The sequence below is a fragment of the Coregonus clupeaformis genome, chromosome 27 (assembly GCF_020615455.1).
Source record: "Coregonus clupeaformis isolate EN_2021a chromosome 27, ASM2061545v1, whole genome shotgun sequence".
Classification (NCBI taxonomy): Eukaryota; Metazoa; Chordata; class Actinopteri; order Salmoniformes; family Salmonidae; genus Coregonus; species Coregonus clupeaformis.
This window is the reverse complement of record NC_059218.1, coordinates 6,149,601-6,176,446: the sequence shown is the minus strand read 5'-3', so window position 1 is coordinate 6,176,446 and position 26,846 is coordinate 6,149,601. Positions and strand designations below refer to the sequence as shown.

The window sequence follows — 26,846 nt, the reverse complement described above, 5'->3', positions numbered from 1 at the left end:
CCATCTGGATGATCCAGAGGAGGAATGGGAGAAGGTCATGTGGTCTGATGAGACAAAAATAGAGCTTTTTGGTCTAAACTCCACTCGCCATGTTTGGAGGAAGAAGAAGGATGAGTACAACCCCAAGAACACCATCCCAACCGTGAAGCATGGAGGTGGAAACATCATTCTTTGGGGATGCTTTTCTGCAAAGGGGACAGGACGACTGCACCGTATTGAGGGGAGGATGGATGGGGCCATGTATCGCGAGATCTTGGCCAACAACCTCCTTCCCTCAGTAAGAGCATTGAAGATGGGTCGGGGCTGGGTCTTCCAGCATGACAACGACCCGAAACACACAGCCAGGGCAACTAAGGAGTGGCTCCGTAAGAAGCATCTCAAGGTCCTGGAGTGGCCTAGCCAGTCTCCAGACCTGAACCCAATAGAAATTATTGGAGGGAGCTGAAAGTCCGTATTGCCCAGCGACAGCCCCGAAACCTGAAGGATCTGGAGAAGGTCTGTATGGAGGAGTGGGCCAAAATCCCTGCTGCAGTGTGTGCAAACCTGGTCAAGATCTACAGGAAACGTATGATCTCTGTAATTGCAAACAAAGGTTTCTGTACCAAATATTAAGTTCTGCTTTTCTGATGTATCAAATACTTATGTCATGCAATAAAATGAAAATTAATTACTTAAAAATCATACAATGTGATTTTCTGGATTTTTGTACATATGGTAAAAATTACAGACCTCTACATGCTTTGTAAGTAGGAAAACCTGCAAAATCGGCAGTGTATCAAATACTTCTTCTCCCCACTGTATGTGAGTCAGTTGCCCTCGCAACAAATTATTTCATTCAAAGGTTGTTGTATTAGCTCCTTTTAATTGTATTATCCATGTGGTGATAAAGATGACTTTGTCAATAACAAACATGTTTTATATTGGTATAAATGAAATAAATATTTTGGATCAATTGTTATATTAATGTCAATTGTGTGCAATGTGTAAGAATCTCTTTCCAGATACCACTTGACATTGCAGGATGCACATAAGAAGTTGGATCTTATTCTTCTCTACAAGGATGTGCATTTGTTTTTATGAGGGGACAGGAGGGTGTTTGCATTGATGTTAACTTTTGGTTAATAATTTCAGCTGTGTATACATTAACTTGGGCTGGCACAATTATTGTATAATCGTGTAACCAACAATTATAATCTTAATACATTCATTTTAGGTGAAGGGGGATTTAACTTTATATTCAAGTAGATATACTTTACCCAATAGCAGTTTTTCATTTTTACATAAATAGGGTGAAGTTGGTAATCATTTTTAGAGCAGAGCAGAACCGCACAGTTGGAAGGAGAAGCTTAATTTCCAAACATGGTCAAAACCATTTGTTTTTTAGACTGAGGTAACACCAACGCTGTGTTGTATTCATTAGGTATATATTTTTCAAAGATGAATTACAAGCAAAAAATAAATAAGACAATTATGACTAACCTTGGCCATTTGCGTGACAATTAATCGTTACCCAAAATTCCATAATCTTCACATCCCAAAGGTTAACATTTCATCACTTTCAGTTAGGCATCTGTTTTAGTTGAGTTTCATTTACCCTCATTCAAGGCATTGAACCAGGGACTAGCAATGGCACATGCCTTGACACTTCTGGTAAGTGGCAATATTTGTGATTTTCTTGTATAATTTTTTTTGGATTGGCCATTTGTGACTAATGATAACTACGCAATGCCCAACTATATCACTGCGTGTTTGTCAATTATAATTGCTAGTGCTATTTTCGTTTTTATGGTGTATCATTGCAGGCTTACTCATGTTTCCTCTTCTCTGTGCAGTTAGAAAGTCCTGTTCTTATTGCGGCCATTTTCATTAGTGGCATCGGTGGGACATTCCAGTTCGGCTTTCATATATCTGTCCTGACTTCACCTTCTTCTGTGAGTACTGTAGATCCGCTTCAAAAATATTAAAATGACAAAAGTAGACCACCACGTCAGTATTAACAGATAAATGTTGCTTTGCAAAACAAGCACAGTTGTTACATGAATGTTATAGAAACTTGAGTGTAATAGCTCTGAATCACTATTTTCTCTAAACAAAGCAATAACAACTTCAGTTGGAGACATGCGCCAATGTAAACTCTGGGGGAAAATGAGAAATTGTTTGAGATCCATATATGTTTGACTGACCCAACTCCAAACGTCATGGCCACCCTCTTGGTGTTACTGTAGTTCATAAAGGAGCTGGTGAACACCACATGCCTGCAGCGGTATAGTATATCCCTGGAGCAGTGGGAAGTGACTCTCATCTGGTCCTTCATCGTCTCCATCTTCTGCATCGGGGGCCTTCTCGGGTCCCTGTGTGCCGGCCGCCTTTCATCAGCATATGGGAGGTAAGGGGTTGTAGTAGGAAGTGTTAGGCTTCATACTGGGCCTGGACTTGGGGTATGCATCCTGGCCATGCAAGGATTTTCGCCTCTTATTTGAAGGTGTGTTGGTGTGGTTACTATTTGTTGTAGTAGAACATGAATGATGTAGATTTTTTTCCCACCACACTTTCCAGAAAGAGATGCCTGTTGTTGAACAACCTGTTTGCCATTGGCGGTGCTGGGATGATGCTGTTGAGCAAAACAGCCATGTCCTTTGAGATGATCATGGTTGGACGTTTCCTCTACGGCATTAATGCAGGTAAGCAGATTTTTCTTCTTACGAATTGATTCCATCGTTTTGTAGGCCACAAAACAAGGTAATCTTTATACCTGTCTTAATATCTCACTAGAGGAATAATGCTGCCAAGCTGTGTCTGTGACAAGGTTTGTCCTTTCTTGTTTATGCTGCAGGTGTTGGCCTCAGTGTCCACACCATGTACCTGGTGGAATGTGCCCCCAAGAGGCTGCGAGGGATAGTGGGTGTGTCTGTTGCCACCTTTCTGTCCATGGGGAAGTTCTTGGGTCAGCTTCTGGGGATCAGGTGAGCTATCTGGTTCTAGTGTGTCAGTCAGGGACGCTTATATCAGTTTAACCTGTGGTGAACAAACACTATGTGATTTTATTTGATATTGTACTCTGTCCTTGCAGTGAGTTACTGGGGACAGAGGACAGGTGGCCCTGGTTGCTGGGCTTCAGTGGTGCGACCGCCCTGCTCCAGCTCGTCACCCTGCCCCTCCTCCCAGAGTCACCCAAATACCTGCTACTGGACCGGGGCGACTGCCAGGGCTGTGAGAAGGGTAAGCACCTGGGTGCAGCTCTGAGGAATATGGACAGGTAATGGGTTGCCTAAGGAAAGCTACCTCACGAAATATTTACTTGATGCAATTAGTGTTATCATAATCATCCTCACAATCATCATCATCATCATCATGCCTGACTCAGCAATCTATCTTATTGGGCTTTTATGTCCTTTTCCACTTGTGTATCTTATTGTGCCTTTCCCCCCTGTAGCCATCCACAGGCTGTGGGGCAGCAGAGACCACAGTGCGGAGGTGGAGGAGATGCTGCTGGAGCACGCCTCCTTGAAGGGAGTCCGCAGCCACACTGTGTTGGACCTGATCCTGGACCAGGCCATACGCTGGCAGCTCCTCACCATCCTCGTCGCCTTCACCACCCTGCAGTTCAGTGGCATCAACGCTGTGAGTTGATGCATGAAGTTGGTCCACGAGGACAGTGTGTTTGAGCAAGAGTTGGAGTTAAAATATACAAATGTACCATAGCATGCCACTGTCTGATCAAAACCTACCTTAAGTCCATTCAGTTATACTGAACAAAAATATAAACGCAAGATGTAAAGAGTTGATCCCATGTTTCATGAGCTGAAATAAAAGATCCCAGAAATTTCTCTCAAATTTTGTGCACAAATTTGGTGACATCCCTGTTAGTGAGCATTTATCTTTGCCAAGATAATCCATCCACCTGACAGGTGTGGTATATTAAGAAGCTGATTAAACAGCATGATCATTACACAGGTGCACCTTGTGCTGGGGACAATAAAAGGCCACTGTAAAATGTGCAATTTTGTCACACAACACAATGCCACAGATGTCTCAAGTTTTGAGGGAGCGTGCAATTGACATGCTGACTGCAGGAATATCCAAGAGCTGTTGCCAGAGAATTGAATGTTCATTTCTCTACAATAAGCCGCCTCCAACGTCATTTTTGAGAATTTAGCAGTATGTCCAACCGGCCTCACAACCGCAGACCACGTGAAACCAAGACAACCCAGGATCTCCACATCCAGCTTCTTCAACTGCGGGATCGTCTTTGACCAGCCACCCGGAAAGCTGATGAAACTGTGGGTTTGCACAACCGAAGAATTTCTGAACAAACTGTCATAAACCGTCTCAGGGAAGCTCATCTGTGTGCTCGTTGTCCTCACCAGGGTCCCATGGTGGCGGTGGGGTTATGGTATGGGCAGGCATAAGCTACGGACAGGGTTGGGTAGATTACTTTCTAAATGTAATCCGTTACAGTTACTAGTTACCTGTCCAAAATTGTAATCAGTAACGTAACTTTTGGATTACCCAAACTCAGATTACTTTCCCTTTAAGAGGCATTAGAAGAGGACAAAAATGTATATTACCAATTGAATGACATCTATTGCAGGATAATTCAATTGTTGTTGCATTTTACTTTATGGGTTGGTTATGTAGGCTTCTTCTAACCCATTGCTTTCTACTACAGATAATAATATGATTAGGCTATATTTGATTTTGTTTTAATAGGATCCCCATTAGCCGACGCTAGTGGCGACAGCTAGTCTTACTGTGGTCCGACACATAACAAAAAAGACATTACAGACAAAATACTTTACAATTTACATACATTTAAAAACATTAACATGTAGTGTGTGTGTGTGCATCTATCAGTTACACATATATGTCAGTACATACACACAACAAGTAGGTCACATCGGGGAGAGGCGTTGTGCCGTGAGTTGTTGCTTTATTTGTTTTTTGAAACCAGGTTTGCTGTTTACTTACGCTATATGACATGGAATGGAAATGGTTCTACATTGAACCCAAAAGGGTTCTACCTGGAACAAAAAGGGTTCTTCAAAGGGTTATCCTATGGGGATAGCTGAAGAACCCTTTTAGGTTCTAGATAGCACCTAACAAAATGTGGAAAAAGTCAAGGGGTCTGAATACTTTCAGAAGGCACTGTATGAACTGCAACTCAGTAAAATCATTGACATTGATGCATGTGGTGTTTATATTTTTGGTTCAGTGTAGATATGTCTGATTAAGTGATAAACATTGTCATTGTGCTCCTCTGCAGGTGTACCTTTACTCATTTGACGTGTTCCGTGCGGCAGGGATCCCCACACACCAGTTACGCTATGTTGCTTTGGGAACCGGTCTGTGTGAGGTTTCTACCTCCATTGCCTGTGTGAGTCGTGTTTCACCATATCCCTCACCACTAACCCTTATTAACCCTATATTTACATTTACATTTTAGTCATTTAGCAGACGCTCTTCTCCAGAGTGACTTACAGTTAGTGAGTGCATACATTATTTGTTTTACCCCCCGTGGGAATCGAACCCACAACCCTGGCGTTGCAAACACCATGCTCTACCAACTGTGGTCCTCTGTAGCTCAGCTGGTAGAGCACGGCGCTTGTAACGCCAAGGTAGTGGGTTCGATCCCCGGGACCACCCATACACAAAAATGTATGCACGAATGACTGTAAGTCGCTTTGGATAAAAGCGTCTGCTAAATGGCATATTATTATATTATTATTAACTGAGCTACATCCCTGCCAGCCATTCCCTCCCCTACCCTGGACGACGCTGGGCCGATTGTGCGCCGCCCCATGGGTCTAACCTTTATGAACTGTGAAGGTTCACATAGGCACAAATATCATACCCCCCCAAAAATGCTAACCTCCCCTGTTATTTTAATGGTGAGAGGTTAGCATGTCTTGGGGGTACGATATTTGTGCGTCTGTAACTTTCTCACTCATCATTATTCACGATTCAATCAGGATTATCCGTAATCATGGTAGCATCCACATTAATGTAGAAGTGTTTATTAACATATTATATTCTTATTTACAATAAAAGTGATTCCAGAATGACACAATACATTATTTACCATTAATTTCTATTGGGCACAAAATTATCTGAAACACAACCAAAACAAACAGCAAATGCATCCAACAAATTTGTCACAAGCTGATGTAGTCATTGCGTGCTATGAATATGGGACCAAATACTTAACGTTTTACTACTTTAATACACATACAAGTGAATTTGTCCCAATACTTTTGCTCCCATAAAATGGGGGGACTATGTACAACAAGTGCTGTAATTTCTAAACGGTTCACCCATATGGATGAAAATACTTTCAAATGAAAGCTGACAGTGTGCACATTAACTTCATAGTCAATGTTTGATTTAAAATCCAAACTTTTGGAGTATAGAGCCAAAAGAAGAAAAAATACTTAACTGTCCCATTAATTAAGGAGGGCACTAATTCATATCATAGGCCTAATAGTACTGTAGAGCTCTTTTTACTTGCACACAATATAGCTTGATCGCCCCGTCCTGCCCCTAGGGGTCCACCGCCCTGCAGCGCCCCAACCCAACACACCCCACTCAGCTTTAGGATCTTAGTGAAACATTCATTATTGGTTTCAGGTGTGTTAGGCCAAGGCCAGAGTGACAACCAACAGTACATCAGACCCCCAGGGACAGGACTGAGCAGCCCAGCAGCTAGGGATTGCCTAAATGGGTATCTCCCCTGCCGTGTGCATGTTTTCAATACAGACTCCTTTTGTCATACAGTATTCCATATAAGGCATCCAGACCTTATGAAAGTTGAACAGTATACCTTTAATCTTGTAATAAATCAAATCTAGTGATACATAACTTGACATTTCTGCCATCCATTGTGGCATTGTGGGAGGATAACCAACCTTCCCATTAATGGCAATGCATTTCTTAGCCACTATAAATGCTAGGTAACACAGATTTTTCCAATAAGTCTCCAGTATCAATATTTCCAAGCAAACAAAAACAGGGAGAAGGGAGGATCTATATACATGCTGAGATAAAATAACATACTCTTTGCCAGAATTCAGCCAGCCTTCACAATAGCATAACATATTGAAATATGTCCCCTTTTGTGTTTTACACCTCCAGCAGAGGATTACAGGCTCAAAATGTCCAGAAACAAAGAACTTACTTCTGAAACTCGTCAGTCTATTCTTGTTCTGAGAAATGTGTGTAGGCAGAGTTGCAAAGAAAAAGCCATATCTCAGACTGGCCAATAAAAATAAAAGATTAAGATGGGCAGTCTGAGATATGGCTTTTTCTTTGCAACTCTGCCTAGAAGGTCAGCATCCCGGAGTCGCCTCTTCACTGTTGACGTTGAGACTGGTGTTTTGTGGGTACTATTTAATGAAGCTGCCAGTTGAGGACCTGTGAGGCACCTGTTTTTCAAACTAGACACTCTAATATATTTGTCTTCTTGCTCAGTTGTGCACCGGGGCCTCCCACTCCTCTTTCTATTCTGGTTAGAGCCAGTTTGCGCTGTTCTGTGAAGGGAGTAGTACACAGCATTGTACGAGATCTTCAGTTTCTTGGCAATTTCTCGCATGGAATAGCCTTTATTTCTCAGAACAAGAATAGACTGACGAGTTTCAGAAGAAAGTTATTTGTTTCTGGCCATTTTGATTCTGTAATCGAACCCACAATTGCTGATGCTCCAGTTTTTGCTTCTTTAATCAGCACAACAGTTTTCAGCTGTGCTAACATAATTGCAAAAGGGTTTTCTAATGATCAATTAGCCTTTTAAAATGATAAACTTGGATTAGCAAACACAACGTGCCATTGGAACACAGGACTGATGGTTGCTGATAACGGGCCTCTGTACGCTTATGTAGATATTCCATAAAAAATCAGCTGTTTCCAGCTACAATAGCCATTTACAACATTAACAATGTCTACACTGTATTTCTGATCAATTTGATGTTATTTTACCAAAAAAAAGTGACCCCAAACCTTTGAACGGTAGTGTACATGTCAGTACATACACACAACAAGTAGGTCACATGTGGGAGAGGCGTTGTGCCGTGAGGTTGTTGCTTTATTTGTTTTTTGAAAACAGGTTTGCTGTTCACCTGCGCTATATAAGATGGAAGGGAATTCCATGCAATCATGGCTCTGTATAATACTGTATGTTTACTTGAATTTGCTCTGGACCTGGGGACTGTGAAAAGACCCCTGGTGGCATGTCTGGTGGGATAAGTGTGTGTATCAATGCTGTGTGCAAGTTGACTGTGCAAACAATTTGGAATTTCCAACACATTAATGTTTCTTATAAAAACAAGAAGGGATGCAGTCAGTCTTTCCTCAACTCTTAGCCAAGAGAGACTGGCATTTTACATTTTACATTTTAGTCATTTAGCAGACGCTCTTATCCAGAGCGACTTACAGGAGCAATTAGGGTTAAGTGCCTTGCTCAAGGGCACATTTACGTCATTTAGCAGACGCTCTTATCCAGATCGACTCACAAATTGGTGCATTCACCCTATAGCCAGTGGGATAACCACTTTACAATTTTTTTTTTTTTTGGGGGTAGAAGGATTACTTTATCCTATCCCAGGTATTCCTTAAAGAGGTGGGGTTTCAAATGTCTCCGGAAGGTGGTGAGTGACTCCGCTGTCCTGGCGTCGTGAGGGAGCTTGTTCCACCATTGGGGTGCCAGAGCAGCGAACAGTTTTGACTGGGCTGAGCGGGAACTATGCTTCCGCAGAGGAAGGGGAGCCAGCAGGCCAGAGGTGGATGAACGCAATGCCCTCGTTTGGGTGTAGGGACTGATCAGAGCCCGAAGGTACAGAGGTGCCGTTCCCCTCACTGCTCCATAGGCAAGCACCATGGTCTTGTAACGGATGCGAGCTTCAACTGGAAGCCAGTGGAGTGTGCGGAGGAGGGGGGTGACGTGAGAGAACTTGGGAAGGTTGAACACCAGACGGGCTGCGGCATTCTGGATGAGTTGTAGGGGTTTAATGGCACAGGCAGGGAGGCCAGCCAACAGCGAGTTGCAGTAATCCAGACGGGAGATGACAAGTGCCTGGATTAGGACCTGTGCCGCTTCCTGTGTAAGGCAGGGTCGTACTCTCCGAATGTTGTAGAGCATGAACCTGCAGGAGCGGGTCACCGCCTTGATGTTAGCGGAGAACGACAGGGTGTTGTCCAGGGTCACGCCAAGGCTCTTCGCACTCTGGGAGGAGGACACAACGGAGTTGTCAACCGTGATGGCGAGATCATGGAACGGGCAGTCCTTCCCCGGGAGGAAGAGCAGCTCCGTCTTGCCAGGGTTCAGCTTGAGGTGGTGATCCGTCATCCATACTGATATGTCTGCCAGACATGCAGAGATGCGATTCGCCACCTGGTTATCAGAAGGGGGAAAGGAGAAGATTAGTTGTGTATCGTCAGCGTAGCAATGATAGGAGAGGCCATGTGAGGATATGACAGAGCCAAGTGACTTGGTGTATAGGGAGAAAAGGAGAGGGCCTAGAACTGAGCCCTGGGGGACACCAGTGGTGAGAGCACGTGGTGCGGCGACAGCTTCTCGCCACGCCACTTGGTAGGAGCGACCGGTCAGGTAGGACGCAATCCAGGAGTGAGCCGCGCCGGAGATGCCCAGCTCGGAGAGGGTGGAGAGGAGGATCTGATGGTTCACAGTATCAAAGGCAGCAGACAGGTCTAGAAGGACAAGGATTCAGGAGGGAGGAAAATGTGGCAAAGAGCTTCCTAGGGTTAGAGGCAGATGCTTGGAATTTAGAGTGGTAGAAAGTGGCCTTAGCAGCAGAAACAGATGAAGAAAATGTAGAGAGGAGGGAGTGAAAAGATGCCAGGTCGGCAGGGAGTTTAGTTTTCTTCCATTTCCGCTCCGCTGCCCGGAGCTCTGTTCTGTGAGCTCGCAATGAGTCATCAAGCCACGGAGCTGGAGGGGAGGACCGAGCCGGCCGGGAGGATAGGGGACACAGAGAGTCAAAGGATGCAGAAAGGGAGGAGAGGAGGGTTGAGGAGGCAGAATCAGGAGATTGGAGGGAGAAGGATTGAGCAGAGGGAAGAGATGATAGGATGGAAGAGGAGAGAGTAGTGGGAGAGAGAGAGCGAAGGTTGCGGCGGCGCATTACCATCTGTGTAGGGGCAGAGTGAGTAGTGTTGGAGGAGAGCGAGAGAGAAAAGGAAACAAAGTAGTGGTCGGAGACATGGAGGGGAGTTGCAGTGAGATTAGTAGAAGAGCAGCATCTAGTAAAGATGAGGTCAAGCGTATTGCCTGCCTTGTGAGTAGGGGGACGGTGAGAGGGTGAGGTCAAAAGAGGAGAGGAGTGGAAAGAAGGAGGCAGAGAGAAATGAGTCAAATGTGGACATAGGGAGGTTGAAATCCCCCAAAACTGTGAGGGGTGAGCCATCCTCAGGAAAGGAACTTATCAAGGCGTCAAGCTCATTGATGAACTCTCCAAGGGAACCTGGAGGGCGATAGATGACAAGGATATTAAGCTTAAATGGGCTAGTGACTGTGACAGCATGGAATTCAAATGAGGAGATAGACAGGTGGGTTAGGGGGAAAAATTGAGAATGTCCACTTGGGAGAGATGAGGATTCCTGTGCCACCACCCCTCTGACCAGATGCTCTCGGGGTATGCGAGAACACATGGTCAGACGAGGAGAGAGCAGTAGGAGTAGCAGTGTTTTCAGTGGTAATCCATGTTTCCGTCAGCGCCAGGAAGTCGAGGGACTGGAGGTTAGCATAGGCGGGGATGAAGTCAGCTTTGTTGGCAGCAGAACGGCAGTTCCAGAGGCTGCCTGAGACCTGGAACTCCAGGTGTGGGGTGCGTGCAGGGACCACCAGGTTAGAGAGGCAGCAGCCACGCGGTGTGAGGCGTTTGTGTAGCCTGTGCAGAGAGGGAGAGAACAGGGATAGGCAGAGGCATAGTTGACAGGCTGTAGCAAATGGCTACAATAATGCAGAGGAGATTGGAATGAAATGAACTAAACATCTGGGAGAGGAGAGAGCAGGGCCTCCCTCACCAAAACTTCCACCTCAGAAACTATAATTGTTTCACTGAACCACCCGAACAATAACTCTCCCAACTTCCACCTTTAGAAATCAGAATTGTTGTGAACCACAGCGGTTCAATGTTTAAAGGAATAGACTCAACCCACTTTATTCAGCTAGCTAACTATGACACCATAGCTAACTAGCATGCATAGTATTAATATTAGCCCTCTGATTACAATGAAGAGCAAGACGTGCCGCTCCGTTCTGGGCCAGCTGCAGCTTAACTAGGTATTTCTATGCAGCACTTGACCATATGACTGGACAATAATCAAGATAAGATAAAACTAGAGCCTGAAGGACTTGGTGTCAAAAAAGCAGATCGTCTCTTTATTACGGACAGACCTCTCCCCATCTTTACAACGACTGAATCTATATGTTTTGACCATGACAGTTTACAATCTAAGGTAACACAAAATAATTTAGTCTCCTCAACTTGTTCAACAGCCACACCATTCATTACCAGATTCAGCTGAGGTCTAGAACTTGATTTGTACCAAATACAATGCTCTTAGTTTTAGAGATGTTCAGGACCAGTTTATTACTGGCCAACCATTACAAAACAGACTGCAACTCTTTGTTAAGGGTTTCAGTGACTTAATTAGCTGTGGTTGCTGATGCGTACAGTTGAAGTCGGAAGTTTACATACACCTTAGCCAAATACATTTAAACTAAGTTTTTCACCACTTTATGTTAAGAATGTGAAATGTCAGAATAATAGTAGAGAGAATTATTTATTTCAGCTTTAATTTCTTTCATCACATTCCCAGTGGGTCAGAAGTTTACATACACTCAAATAGTATTTGGTAGCATTGCCTTTAAATTGTTTAACTTGGGTCAAACGTTTCGGGTAGCCTTCCACAAGCTTCCCACAATAAGTTGGGTGAATTTTGGCCCATTCCTCCTGACAGAGCTGGTGTAACTGAGTCAGGTTTGTAGGCCTCCTTTCTAGCACACGCTTTTTCAGTTCTGCCCACACATTTTCTATAGGATTGAGGTCAGGGTTTGTGATGGCCACTCCAATACCTTGACTTTGTTGTCCTTAAGCCATTTTGCCACAACTTTGGAAGTATGCTTGGGGTCATTGTCCATTTGGAAGACCCATTTGCGACCAAGCTTTAACTTCCTGACTGATGTCTTGAGATGTTGCTTCAATATATCCACATAATTTTCCTTCCTCATGATGCCATCTATTTTGTGAAGTGCACCAGTCCCTCCTGCAGCAAAGCACCCCCACAGCATGATGCTGCCACCCCCGTGCTTCACGGTTGGGATGGTGTTCTTCGGCTTGCAAGCGTCCCCCTTTTTCCTCCAAACATAACGATGGGCATTATCGCCAAACAGTTCTATTTTTGTTTCATCAGACCAGAGGACATTTCTCCAAAAAGTATGATCTTTGTCCCCATGTGCAGTTGCAAACCGTAGTCCATTTTCTGGAATTTTCCAAGCTGTTTAAAGACATTTACATTACATTTTAGTCATTTAGCAGACGCTCTTATCCAGAGCGACTTACAGTTAGTGAATACATTTATTTTTTATACTTGCCCCCCGTGGGAATCAAACCCACAACCCTGGCATTGCAAACGCCATGCTCTATCAACTGAGCTACATCCCTGCCGGCCATTCCCTCCCCTACCCTGGACGACGCTGGGCCAATTGTGCGCCGCCCATGAGTCTCCTGGTCGCGGCCGGCTGCGACAGAGCCTGGATTCGAACCAGGATCTCTAGTGGCACAGTTAGCACTGCGATGCAGTGCCTTAGACCACTGCGCCACTCAGGATGTTAAAGGAACAGTCAACTTAGTGTATGTAAACTTCTGACCCACTGGAATTGTGATACAGTGAATTATAAGTGAAATAATCTGTCTGTAAACAATTGTTGGAAAAATTACTTGTGTCATGCACAAAGTAGATGTCCTAACCGACTTGCCAAAACGACAGTTTGTTAAGAAGAAATTTGTGGAGTGGTTGAAAAACGAGTTTTAATGGCTCCAACCTAAGTGTATGTAAACTTCCGACTTCAACTGTATATGGTTGAATCATCAGCATACATGGACACTCATGCTTTGCTTAATGCCACTGGCAGGTCATTGGTAAAAATAGAAAAGAGTAGAGGGCCTAGAGAGCTGCCCTGCAGTACACCACACTTTGCATGTTTGACATTAGAGAAGCTTCCATTTAAAAAAAAACAGAGTTCTATTAGATAGATAGCTCTGAATCCATGATATGGCAGAGGTTGAAAAGTCATAACACATACGTTTTCTCAATAGGTTATGGTCAATAATATCAAAGGCTGCACTGAAATCTAACAGTACAGCTACCACAATCATCTTCTTATTAATTTATTTCAACGAATCATCAGTCATTTGTGTCAGTGCACTACATGTTGAGTGCCCTTCTCTATAAGCATGCTGAAAGTCGGTTATTCATTTGTTTACAGAGAAATAGCATTGTATTTGGTCAAACACATTTTTTCCCAACAGTTTGCTAAGAGCGGATAGGTCTGCTGTTAGAACCAGTAAAGGCCGCTTTACCACTCTTGGGTAGCGGAATGACTTTGGCTTCCCTCCAGGCCTGAGGACAAATACTTTCCTCTAGGCTCAGATTAAAGATATGACAGATAGGAGTGGCTATAGTTGGAGGTAGCTACCATCCTCAGTAGCTTTCCATCTAAGTTGTCAATGCCAGGAGGTTTGTGATTATTGATTGATAACAATCATTTTTCCACCTCTCCCACACTAACTTTACAAAACTCAAACTTACAATGATTTACTTTAATTATTCGTTTTTTGTGCATGAATACGATGGCACACTGTTTGTTGTTGGCATTTCCTGCCTAAGTTTGTCCACTTTGCCAATGAAGTAATCATTAAAATAATTGGCAACATCAAATTGTTTTGTGATGAATAAGCCATCTAATTCGATGAAAGATGGACTTGAATTTGTCTTTCTTCCCATAATTTCATTTATAGTACTCCAAAGTTTTTTTTCCATCATTCATCTTGGCTTCATAATACAGTTTATTTTTCTCTTTGTTGAGTTTAGTCACATAATTTCTCAATATGCATTAAGTCAGCCAGTCAGATGTGCAGCCAGACTTATTAGCCGGTCCTTTTGCCCCATCTCTTTCAATTATACAGTTTTTTAATTCCTCATAAATCCATGGAGCCTTAACAGTTCTAACAGTTAGTTTCTTAACAAGAACTGGAAGAAGCAATTTCATAAATTCATCAAGTGCAGCATCTGGATGCTCCTTACATCAGACCAACAAATATTTTGACATCATCCACATAAGAGTCACAGCTAAATGTTTTGTATGATCTCTTATACACTATTTTAGGAACTTTGGCTTTCCTGGATATAGCCACTATATTGTGATCTCTGCATCCAATGGGTATGGATACAGCTTTAGAACAAAGTTCTACAGTATTAGTAAAAATGTGATCAATACATGTGGTTGATCTTGTTCCTGTAGTGTTTGTAAACACCCTGGTAGGTTGATTAATATCTGAACCAGATTACAGGCACTGGTTACAGTGAGAAGCTTCCTCTTGAGCGGACAGCTTGATGAAAACCAGTCAATATTCAGATCCCCAAGAAAGTGGATCTCTCTGTTTACATCACATACATTATCAAGCATTTCACACATATTATTTAGATACTGACTGTTAGCACTTGGTGGCCTATAGCAACACCCCAAAATAAAAAGCTTTAGATGTGCCAGGTGAACCTGCAACCACAACACTTTAATAACACTTGACATACGATCTTCTCTACGCATTACAGGGATATGGCTCTGAATAAACTGTATATAGAGCAACACCTCCCCCATAAGCATTCCTGTCTCTTCTATAGATGTTATATCCTTGTATTGCTACTGCTGTATCATCAAATGAATTATCTAAGCGAGTCTCAGAAATGGCTAATATATTAATGTTATCTGATGTTAGCAAGTTATTGATTTCATTAACCTTATTTTTAAGGCTACATATATTATTATGGTCTATTTTCAGCCATTTCCTGGGTAGCTTATCAGAGATAGGTTTACCAAAGATAGCGTAGCAGTGCGGTCGTGTTCTCTTGTGTGTCCATGTAAATAGCCAGTTTTTTGTATTTTTTTTGTATTTTACGTATATACACTGCTCAAAAAAAAATAAAGGGAACACTTAAACAACACAATGTAACTCCAAGTCAATCACACTTCTGTGAAATCAAACTGTCCACTTAGGAAGCAACACTGATTGACAATAAATTTCACATGCTGTTGTGCAAATGGAATAGACAACAGGTGGAAATTATAGGCAATTAGCAAGACACCCCCAATAAAGGACTGGTTTTGCAGGTGGTGACCACAGACCACTTCTCAGTTCCTATGCTTCCTGGCTGATGTTTTGGTCACTTTTGAATGCTGGCGGTGCTTTCACTCTAGTGGTAGCATGAGACGGAGTCTACAACCCACACAAGTGGCTCAGGTAGTGCAGCTCATCCAGGATGGCACATCAATGCGAGCTGTGGCAAGAAGGTTTGCTGTGTCTGTCAGCGTAGTGTCCAGAGCATGGAGGCGCTACCAGGAGACAGGCCAGTACATCAGGAGACGTGGAGGAGGCCGTAGGAGGGCAACAACCCAGCAGCAGGACTGCTACCTCCGCCTTTGTGCAAGGAGGAGCAGGAGGAGCACTGCCAGAGCCCTGCAAAATGACCTCCAGCAGGCCACAAATGTGCATGTGTCTGCTCAAACGGTCAAAAACAGACTCCATGAGGGTAGTATGAGGGCCCGACGTCCACAGGTGGGGGTTGTGCTTACAGCCCAACACCGTGCAGGATGTTTGGCATTTGCCAGAGAACACCAAGATTGGCAAATTCGCCACTGGCGCCCTGTGCTCTTCACAGATGAAAGCAGGTTCACACTGAGCACATGTGACAGACGTGACAGAGTCTGGAGACGCTGTGGAGAACGTTCTGCTGCCTGCAACATCCTCCAGCATGACCGGTTTGGCGGTGGGTCAGTCATGGTGTGGGGTGGCATTTCTTTGGGGGGCCGCACAGCCCTCCATGTGCTCGCCAGAGGTAGCCTGACTGCCATTAGGTACCGAGATGAGATCCTCAGACCCCTTGTGAGCGTATGCTGGTGCGGTTGGCCCTGGGTTCCTCCTAATGCAAGACAATGCTAGACCTCATGTGGCTGGAGTGTGTCAGCAGTTCCTGCAAGAGGAAGGCATTGATGCTATGGACCGCCCGTTCCCCAGACCTGAATCCAATTGAGCACATCTGGGACATCATGTCTCGCTCCATCCACCAACGCCACGTTGCACCACAGACTGTCCAGGAGTTGGTGGATGCTTTAGTCCAAGACTGGGAGGAGATCCCTCAGGAGACCATCCGCCACCTCATCAGGAGCATGCCCAGGCGTTGTAGAGAGGTCATACAGGCACGTGGAGGCCACACACACTACTGAGCCTCATTTTGACTTGTTTTAAGGACATTACATCAAAGTTGGATCAGCCTGTAGTGTGGTTTTCCACTTTAATTTTGAGGGTGACTCCAAATCCAGACCTCCATGGGTTGATAAATTTGATTTCCATTGATAATTTTTGTGTGATTTTGTTGTCAGCACATGTAAAGAAAAAAGTATTTAATAAGATTATTTCATTCATTTAGATCTAGGATGTGTTATTTTAGTGTTCCCTTTATTTTTTTGAGCAGTGTATTTCCATATCACACTTTTCATCCTACTACTAAATATACTTTCATGCAAACCGCCTCACTCAATGTGGAACGGATTCTATTATTTACTCACCTTTATCTAGAATCTCCAGTTGAAACTAGCCAGCCAGCTAACTAGCTAGCTAACTAGCTACTTGCTATTAGCCACCGTTAGCAGTTTTCACCCAGAACATTGGATTTTCTGCCGGAATAACTGAATCACTGGACCTTAACACCGGATCTAGCTAGCCGCAACCGAATGGATGTCGAATGGATGTTGCTGTAGGCTAATTACCACTGCCCCCGTAGCACCAGTTAGCCTTGAGCCTTGAGCTAGCCCCGGCTATCTACCTCTCTGTCTACCGGACGGGAGTAGCCAGCTAACCAGCTAACTAGCTACTTGCTATTAGCCACCGTTAGCAGCTTTTTCTCCATTGTCCGTGGCCTGCACTACCTACCAGCCAGCTCTAGTCTGGACTATTATCGGCCAGTCTGCTATTATCGACCCAGAATCACTGAATCACTGGACTTGATAATCGCAACTAGCTAGCTGCAACCATATGAACGTTGTTGTTGGCTAATCAGCCTTGAGCTAGCCTTGAGTCAAGCACATCTCCCGGCTATCTACCTCTCTGTCAACGGGACGGGACCTCCTAGAGTCGACACGGAGCCCTGCCGATCCATCACGACTGGTCTGCCGATGTAATCATCTGTAGTTTCAACAGGCTTCCCGTTACGACGACCACGAAGATCCATCTGCTAGCCCCGGCCCGCTAGCACACGCAAACTACAACCGTGCTTCCTGCTCGCTGTGCTGAAGCACCAATTTGAACTGCTCTCGGACTCACATATTGCTGTTCACTGGACCTTATGATCACTCAGCTGCACAGCTGATGCCTGCTGGACTGTTCCTTTACACGGTACCCTGTCCTGTTTATTCTGTTTAGCCTCAGCCCAAACTTTATCGCCATTACCAGTTGTTGTCTTAGCTCTCTCTAATAACACCTGTGATTGCGTTATGCCTCTCTCCCATGTCAATATGCCTAGCCTATTGCTGTTTGGGTTAGTTCTTATTATAGTCCTTCTCAAACTGCCTCAAATAGTTCCTTTGTTCCACCCCCCATACACGCCGAGACCGGCTCAATCGGTGCCTCCAGTGATGCTATCTCTTTCATTGTTACCCAACGCTTAGGTTTACCTCCACTGTACTCATATCCTTCCATATCCTTGTCTGTACATAATGCCCTCAATCTTTTCTACAATGCCCGGAAATCTGCCCCCTTTATTCTCTGTACCCAATGCACTAGAAGACCAGTTTTTAAAGCCTTTAGCCGTATCCTTATTCTAGTCCTCCTCTGTTCCTCTGGTGATGTAAAGTCTAACCCAGGCCCCAGTATCACTCCTACTCCCCAGGAGCTATCATTTGTTGGCTTCTGTAACCGTAAAAGCCTTGGTTTTCTGCACGTTAACATCAGAAGTCTACTTCCTAAGTTTGAGTTATTCACTGCGTTAGCACACTCCGCCAACCCTGATGTTCTAGCAGTGTCTGAATCCTGGCTTAGGAAGGCCACCAAAAATTCTGAAATTTCCATCCCCAACTACAACATTTTCTGTCTAGATAGAACTGCCAAAGGGGGTGGAGTTGCAATCTACTGTAGAGATAGCCTGCAGAGCTCTATCATACTATCCAGGTCTGTGCCCAAACAGTTTGAGCTTCTACTTCTAAAAATCCACCTTTCCAGAAATAAGTCTCTCACTGTTGCCGCTTGCTACAGACCCCCCTCAGCCACCAGCTGTGCCCTGGATACCATATGTGAATTGATTGCCCCCCATTTATCCTCAGAGTTCGTACTGCTTGGTGACCTAAATTGGGATATGCTTAACACCCCAGCCATCCTACAATCCAAACTAGATGCCCTCAATCTCACACAAATTATCAACGAACCTACCAGGTACAACCCTAAATCCGTAAACATGGGTACCCTCATAGATATCATCCTGACTAACTTACCATCTAAATACACCTCCGCTGTCTTCAACCAGGATCTCAGCGATCACTGCCTTATTGCCTGCGTCCGTAACGGGTCTGCGGACAAACGACCACCCCTCATCACTGTCAAACGCTTCCTAAAACACTTTAGCGAGCAGGCCTTCCTAATTGACCTGGCCCAGGTATCCTGGATGGATATAGATCTCATTCCGTCAGTAGAGGATGCCTGGTTGTTCTTTAAAAGTAATTTCCTCTCAATCTGAAATAAACATGCACCATTCAAAAAATACAGAACTAAGAACAGATATAGCCCCTGGTTCTCCTCAGACGTGACTGCCCTTGACCAGCACAAAAACATCCTGTGGCGTACTGCATTAGCATCAAATAGCCCCCGCGATATGCAACTTTTCAGGGAGGTCAGGAACCAAAATACACAAGCAGTTAGGAAAGCAAAGGCTAGCTTTTTCATACAGAAATTTGCATCCTGTAGCACTAACTCCAAAAAGTTTTGGGACACTGTAAAGTCCATGGAGAATAAGAGCACCTCCTCCCAGCTGCCCACTGCACTGAGACTAGGAAACACTATCACCACCGATAAATCTACAATAATCGAGAATTTCAACAAGCATTTTGCTACGGCTGGCCATGCTTTCCACCTGGATACCACTACCCCGGCCACCAGCTCTGCACCCTCCGCTGCAACTTTCCCATGCCCCCCCCCCGCTTCTCCTTCACACAAATTCAGACAGCTGATGTTCTGAAAGAGCTGCAAAATCTGGACCCCTACAAATCATCTGGGCTAGACAATCTGGACCCTTTCTTTCTAAAACGAGCCACCGAAATTGTCGCAACCCCTATTACTAGCCTGTTCAACCTCTCTTTCGTAACGTCTGAGATCCCCAGAGATTGGAAAGCTGCCGCGGTCATCCCCCTCTTCAAAGGGGGTGACACTCTAGATCCAAACTCTTACAGACCTATATCCATCCTGCCCTGCCTTTCGAAAGTTTTTGAAAGCCAAGTTAACAAACAGATCACCGACCATTTTGAATCCCACCGTACCTTCTCCGCTATGCAATCCGGTTTCCGAGCTGGTCATGGGTGCACCTCAGCCACGCTCAAGGTCCTAAACAATATTATAACCGCGATCGATAATAGACAGTACTGTGCAGCCGTCTTCATCGACCTGGCCAAGGCTTTCGACTCTGTCAACCACCGCATTCTTATTGGCAGACTAAATAGCCTTGGTTTCTCAAGTGACTGGCTCGCCTGGTTCACCAACTACTTCTCAGATAGAGTTCAATGTGTCAAATCGGAGGGCCTGTTGTCTGGACCTATGGCAGTCTCTATGGGGGGGCCACAGGGTTCAATTCTTGGGCCGACTCTTTTCTCTGTGTATATCAATGATGTCGCTCTTGCTGCTGGTGACTCTCAGATCCACCTCTACGCAGACGACACCATTTTGTATACATCTGGCCCTTCATTGGACACTGTGTTAACAAACCTCCAAACGAGCTTCAATGCCATACAACACTCCTTCAGTAGCCTCCAACTGCTTTTAAACACTAGTAAACCTAAATGCATGCTCTTCAATCGAACGCTGCTGGCACCCGCCCACCCGACTAGAATCACTACTCTCGACGGGTCTGACCTAGAGTATGTGGACAACTACAAATACCTAGGAGTCTGGTTAGACTGTAAACTCTCCTTCCAGACTCACATTAAGAATCTCCAATCCAAAGTTAAATCTAGAATCGGCTTCCTATTTCGCAACAAAGCCTCCTTCACTCATGCTGCCAAACATGCCCTCGTAAAACTGACTATCCTACCGATCCTTGACTTCGGTGATGTCATTTACAAAATAGCCTCCAACACTCTACTCAGCAAATTGGATGTTGTCTATCACAGTGCCATCCGTTTTGTCACCAAAGCCCCATATACTACCCACCACTGGGACCTGTACGCTCTTGTTGCCTGGTCCTCACTACATATTCGTCGCCAAACCCACTGGCTCCAGGCCATCTATAAATCACAGCTAGGCAAATCCCCGCCTTATCTTAGCTCATTGGTCACCATAGCAACACCCACCCGTAATATGCGCTCCAGCAGGTATATCTCACTGGTCATCCCCAAAGCCAACACCTCCTCTGGCCGCCATTCCTTCCAGTTCTCTGCTGCCAATGACTGGAACGAATTGCAAAAATCTCTGAAGCTGGAGACTCTTATCTCCCTCACTAACTTTAAGCATCAGTTGTCAGAGCACCTTACCGATCACTGCACCTGTACACAGGCCATCTGAAATTAGCCCACCCAACTACCTCATCCCCATATTGTTATTTATTTTGCTCATTTGCACCCCAGCATCTCTATTTGCACATCATCTCTTGCACATCTATCATTCCAGTGTTAATGTAATTATTTTGCACTATAGCCTATTTATTGCCTTACCTCCATAACTTGCTACATTTGCACACACTGTATATATATTTTCTGTTGTATTTTTGACTTCATGTTTTGTTTTACCCCATATGTAACTCTGTGTTGTTGTTTTTATCGCACTGCTTTGCTTTATCTTGGCCAGGTCGCAGTTGTAAATGAGAACTTGTTCTCAACTGGCTTACCTGGTTAAATAAAGGTGAAAAAAATAAAATAAAAATAAAAATAGACATAATATGGAAAAGAGCAAACAAAGCAAGATAAATAAATATACATTCAGCAGTCCATTAATCAGCTGGTGTGTGTGTGTGTGTGCTGCGAGGTTGAAGCTACGAACCCATAGGCTTGGCTTTCTCATCCCTTCCAGGCTTTTGGGAGGGTGGACAATAAGCCTGTCATAGCGGATGTAAGCAATGTCCCCACGCACTCTGGCGGCTTTCATGGCTGGGATAAGTTATTTCCTCTTATGGTACACAGCTTCAGGATAGTCCTCATTGAGTTCTTGGCTCTTTCCAGAACAGCTACCTTGTCCTTGAACCTCAGGAACTTGACCACTATCGGCATGGGCCTGTCACCTGGGCCGGTGGTGGGGTTTCCAATCTTGTGGGCGCACTCCACCTCAATCTTCCTGTGGTCCATTTTCAGTTTCTCAGAGATCATTTCCCTTACTTTGTCCTCAGATGCCATCCAGGTCTCATGGAGATTTTGCAATTCCGTCCACAACCATGTTGTTCCGCCTTGATTGTTTCTCGAGATAATCTGATTTCTCCATCATTGTTATCATGGATTCCCAAACAGAACTGATGTCCTCTCTCAATGATTTACAGATTGCTGTCATCTTGCCGTTCTCCTGTTTAAACTCATCGAGCTGACCCTGGGAGCTGTTCTTTAGGTCCTGGATCTCTCTGGTCAGGTCGTCCATTATTTTATTAGTTGACTCCACCAGTATTTGGACACAACACTTGAAACTATTTTCTTGTTGTAGTAACAACTGCTTGTTGAACTATTTTTGTTTGTTTAAAAGATCCTTCACCTGTGATAGAGTGACAACACTGTCCTCAACGGTACTCCTGCCGGCTTTGGTCTTTGTCATGGTAGCAACGTAAGTTACACTGTTACTCCTCACAATTCCACACAGGGCAGGTCACAGGGAAGATTGGAAACAACAAACAGCAGGATCTAGACCGCCACAAGCCCGGGGCAATCCGCGGTCCCAGCCAAAATGGCTAACCGTGTTGCAGGCTGCGTTCAAGCCCTCAAGAAAAACCTGCTAGCTTGATAGGCAGCTAGCTTGCAACTAGGCTAGCTGCTACGCCAAGCAGCTCCTCAGACCCGGCCTTGGTCGGCAGGATCACTGAACAGATAATATCAAATAATCAGTCAAATAAAGAGTAGCCAATTTCTGTTCTGCTTGCTTTTACAACTCGGAGAAAAAGCACAACACACACAGACAACAGCTGCCTCTGTTCGCACGCTCTGTGGTGTCCGCGTGGTCCTAAATCCAGCCGTCTGAAACCACCAAACAGCCTACCTGACTGCACTGAGGCGTCCTCATGGCCCTAAAGCACACCGATGCCGCTTTTTGTATCACAGTTGAAGTGGCGTGTCATTTATTTATTTATTTTGGAGCGACTCTGACTGAGAAGGAGAGCGAGTCGTTCCATGTCATTTCAGCAAGCCATGACACCCACCATCTGATAGTTCTGAAGTTGTTTATTTAATTGGAGGCGGGTCAGATTGGCATTCCTGGAGCGTTGTTTTGTTGGGGTGTAGTTTTATCTTGGCGAAGTTGGGCTGGTTGATTGCACCCAAATTGGCCGTTTTTAATTGATAGGATTCAGATCATATTTAAGAAATATAGTACCCAACATCCGATTTGGATCAAACTTCTTCCTACCAATGAGTAAGAAATGAATATCAAAAAAATATCAAAAGCCACCCACAGACCCCCCCACACCCCATGCCAATCCCACCCCAACATCCAGTATACAGTATCAGTTCTCTGTGTTTGACAAGTAGTAGTCTCCTGTAGCTCAGTTGGTAGAGCATGGCGCTTGCAACGCCAGGGTTGTGGGTTCGTTTCCCACGGGGGGCCAGTATGAAAATGTATGCACTAACTGTAAGTCGCTCTGGATAAGAGTGTCTGCTAAATGACTAAAATGTAAATGTAATGTAAATTTACAGTTGAAGTCGGAAGTTTACATACACTTAGGTTGGAGTCATTAAAACTCGTTTTTCAACCACTCCACAAATTTCTTGTTAACAAACGATAGTTTTGGCAAGTCGGTTAGGACATCTACTTTGTGCATGACACAATTAATTTTTCCAACAATTGTTTACAGACAGATTATTTCACTTATAATTCACTGTATCACAATTCCAGTGGGTCAGAAGTTACACTAAGTTGACTGTGCCTTTAAACAGCTTGGAAAATTCCAGAAAATGATGTCATGGCTTTAGAAGCTTCTGATAGGCTAATTGACATCATTTGAGTCAATTGGAGGTGTACCTGTGGATGTATTTCAAGGCCTACCTTCAAACTCAGTGCCTCTTTGCTTGACATCATGGGAAAATCTAAAGAAATCTAAAAATAATTGTCGACCTCCACAAGAAATCAGCCAAGACCTCAGCAAAAATATTGTAGACCTCCACAAGTCTGGTTCATCCTTGGGAGCAATTTCCAAACGCCTGAAAGTTCATCTGTACAAACAATAGTACGCAAGTATAAACACCATGGGACCACGCAGCCGTCATACCACTCAGGAAGGAGACGCGTTTTGTCTCCTAGAGATGAACGTACTTTGGTGCGAAAAGTGCAAATCAATCCCAGAACAACAGCAAAGGACCTTGTGAAGATGCTGGAGGAAACAGGTACAAAAGTATCTATATCCACAGTAAAACGAGTCCTATATCGACATAACCTGAAAGGCTGCACAGCAAGGAAGAAGCCACTGCTCCAAAACCGCCATAAAAAAGCCAGACTACGGTTTGCAACTGCACATGGGGACAAAGATCGTACTTTTTGGAGAAATGTCCTTTGGTCTGATGAAACAAAAATAGAACTGTTTGGCCATAATGACCATCGTTATGTTTGGAGGAAAAAGGGGGACGCTTGCAAGCTGAAGAACACCATCCCAACCGCAAAGAACGGGGGTGGCAGCATCATGCTGTGGGGGTGCTTTGCTGCAGGAGGGGCTGGTGCACTTCACAAAATAGATGGCATCATGAGGAAGGAAAATTATGTGAATATATTGAAGCAACATCTCAAGACATCAGTCAGGAAGTTAAAGCTTGGTCGCAAATGGGTCTTCCAAATGGACAATGACCCCAAGCATACTTCCAAAGTTGTGGCAAAATGGCTTAAGGACAACAAAGTCAAGGTATTGGAGTGGCCATGACAAAGCCCTGACGTCAATCCTATAGAACATTTGTGGGCATAACTGAAAAAGCGTGTGCGAGCAAGGAGGCCTACAAACCTGACTCAGTTACACCAGCTCTGTCAGGAGGAATGGGCCAAAATTCACCCAACTTATTGTGAGAAGCTTGTGGAAGGCTACCCGAAACGTTTGACCCAAGTTAAACAATTTAAAGGCAATGCTACCAAATACTAATTGAGTGTATGTGAACTTCTGACCCACTGGGAATGTGATGAAAGAAATTAAAGCTGAAATAAATCATTCTCTCTACTATTATTCTGACATTTCACATTCTTAAAATAAAGTGGTGATCCTAACTGATCTAAGACAGGGAATTTTTACATTTACATTTTAGTCATTTAGCAGACACTCTTATCCAGAGCGACTTACAGTTAGTGAGTGCATACATTTTTCATACTGGCCCCCTGTGGGAATCGAACCCACAACCCTGGCGTTGCAAGCGCCATGCTCTACTTACTGAGCTACAGGAGGGCCTATTTACTAGTATTAAATGTCAGGAATTGTGAAAAACTGAGTTTAAATGTATTTGGCTAAGGTGTATGTAAACTTCCGACTTCAACTGTATGTTGAGTGAAATTCCTACTGTCACTACTTGACACTGATAGTTAACCCCCCTTTGGTATGACAGGTGATGGTGATTGAGAGCACAGGAAAGAAGCTAATGCTCTATAGGGGTTACCTATGCATGGCAGTTACCCTGGGTCTCCTGACCCTTACACTCTACCTGCAGGTAAGTCAAACCTTAAGCAACACACTGCTCTGTCATCAACTACATAGTATGTGGGTGACATCTTTACCACGAATGGAACAATACTCATTACAAATGAAAGAATGGAATTCTCTGAGGCATGTCATCTATCTCTAAAGTTCACAGAATGTCCCTATATATTATCACTGGGTTACATCAATGTTTTACAGTGGGTGGAAACAACAATGGCTCATTAATAAGTTACACCTTTTGTTGTTTGTTGTTCAGATCCAAGTCTCCTGGATGCCTTACTGCAGTATGGTTCTCATCTTCATCTTCATCTTCTTCTTCTCCAGTGGACCAGGTGGGTCGTATACCCTGACGTATGACTAAGCCAAGCCAAAAAATGGATCAACTTATTTATCTGGTATTTTCATTGTTCATTGCTCTTAGCTGGAGTGACAGTGGCTCTACCTGGAGAAATCTTCAACCAGTCGTTCAAATCAGCTGCCTTCACCATTGGCTGCACCCTCAACTGGCTGGGCCTCTTCCTCCTGGGGATGCTCTTCCCCCTCATAGTGGTGAGCACTTCAGCTTCTCATATCTTATCATATACACAAACCGCAAACAGGTGTAACAGTTGTACCTTAAGTATTATGTGACTCTGAGTACCTAAATTGTAATTACGTAGTAATTACATAGGTAAAGGTACTCTTATTTGATAAGTTCGACCGTGGCAGCTGATGTCACACACATACACTTACAGTATGTTCTTATACACAGGCGAATTTGGACTACTTTTGTTTCCTGATTTTCTTCATCTTCTGTTTCCTGTCTGGGGTGTTTGTGTGGTACAACGTGCCTGAGACCAAGAACTGCACCATCATGGAGATCACGGCCGCGTTTCAGAGGATGCATCCCAACAGGGGATCCTCGGGGGAGGGAAAGACGAGATCTCCTGAACCCAGTCATATCAAGGCATGCACAACCACCAAATTCTGAACACTTGCCATAATCAATGACAGTGTGTCTGACTTGCACATTGTTTTGTCGTTCCTGTTAAAACATTGTCTTTGTGAAAACCCCTCTGTTAACATTTGCCCCACACACCCATGCCATTTCCAGTCTGCTGTCATCTTGATTGCAAATCAATCATTTTGACCTTTAGGATGGTAAGCATCAAATGATAAAACTGTTACCTCTCTGGGTCACCTATTAAAGTAGTTTTAGTAGTGTGAGCAGGCCAAGGTCTCTGTCATTATCAGGCTCTGGCCCCAGGCATACAGACACTAATCAGGGAGGGAGAGGTTTTACATTTACATTTTACATTTTAGTCATTTAACAGACGCTCTTATCCAGAGCGACTTACAGGAGCAATTAGGGTTAAGTGCCTTGCTTAAGGGTACATCGACAGATTTTTCACCCAGTCGGCTCGGGGATTAGAACCAGCGACCTTTCGGTTTACCTCTGACACCCACTTGTAAAGTCAGCATACTGTATGTACTTTACTGATGAACAAGGTACATACATTTAGCAT

General features: G+C 44.2%; 1 protein-coding gene across 1 annotated transcript; it reads left to right on the top strand.

Annotated features, from left to right (window-relative positions):
- Positions 1–1,626: 1,626 nt before the first annotated feature.
- Positions 1,627–26,690, top strand: slc2a11l (solute carrier family 2 member 11, like). Its single transcript, XM_041850165.2, has 12 exons — positions 1,627–1,650; positions 1,833–1,931; positions 2,226–2,386; positions 2,557–2,681; positions 2,834–2,963; positions 3,071–3,219; positions 3,434–3,621; positions 5,264–5,374; positions 25,250–25,351; positions 25,598–25,673; positions 25,763–25,890; positions 26,093–26,690. Exons 1-12 carry the CDS (start codon positions 1,627–1,629, stop codon positions 26,309–26,311), a joined length of 1,512 nt encoding a protein of 503 aa, XP_041706099.1. The 3' UTR covers positions 26,312–26,690.
- Positions 26,691–26,846: the final 156 nt, after the last annotated feature.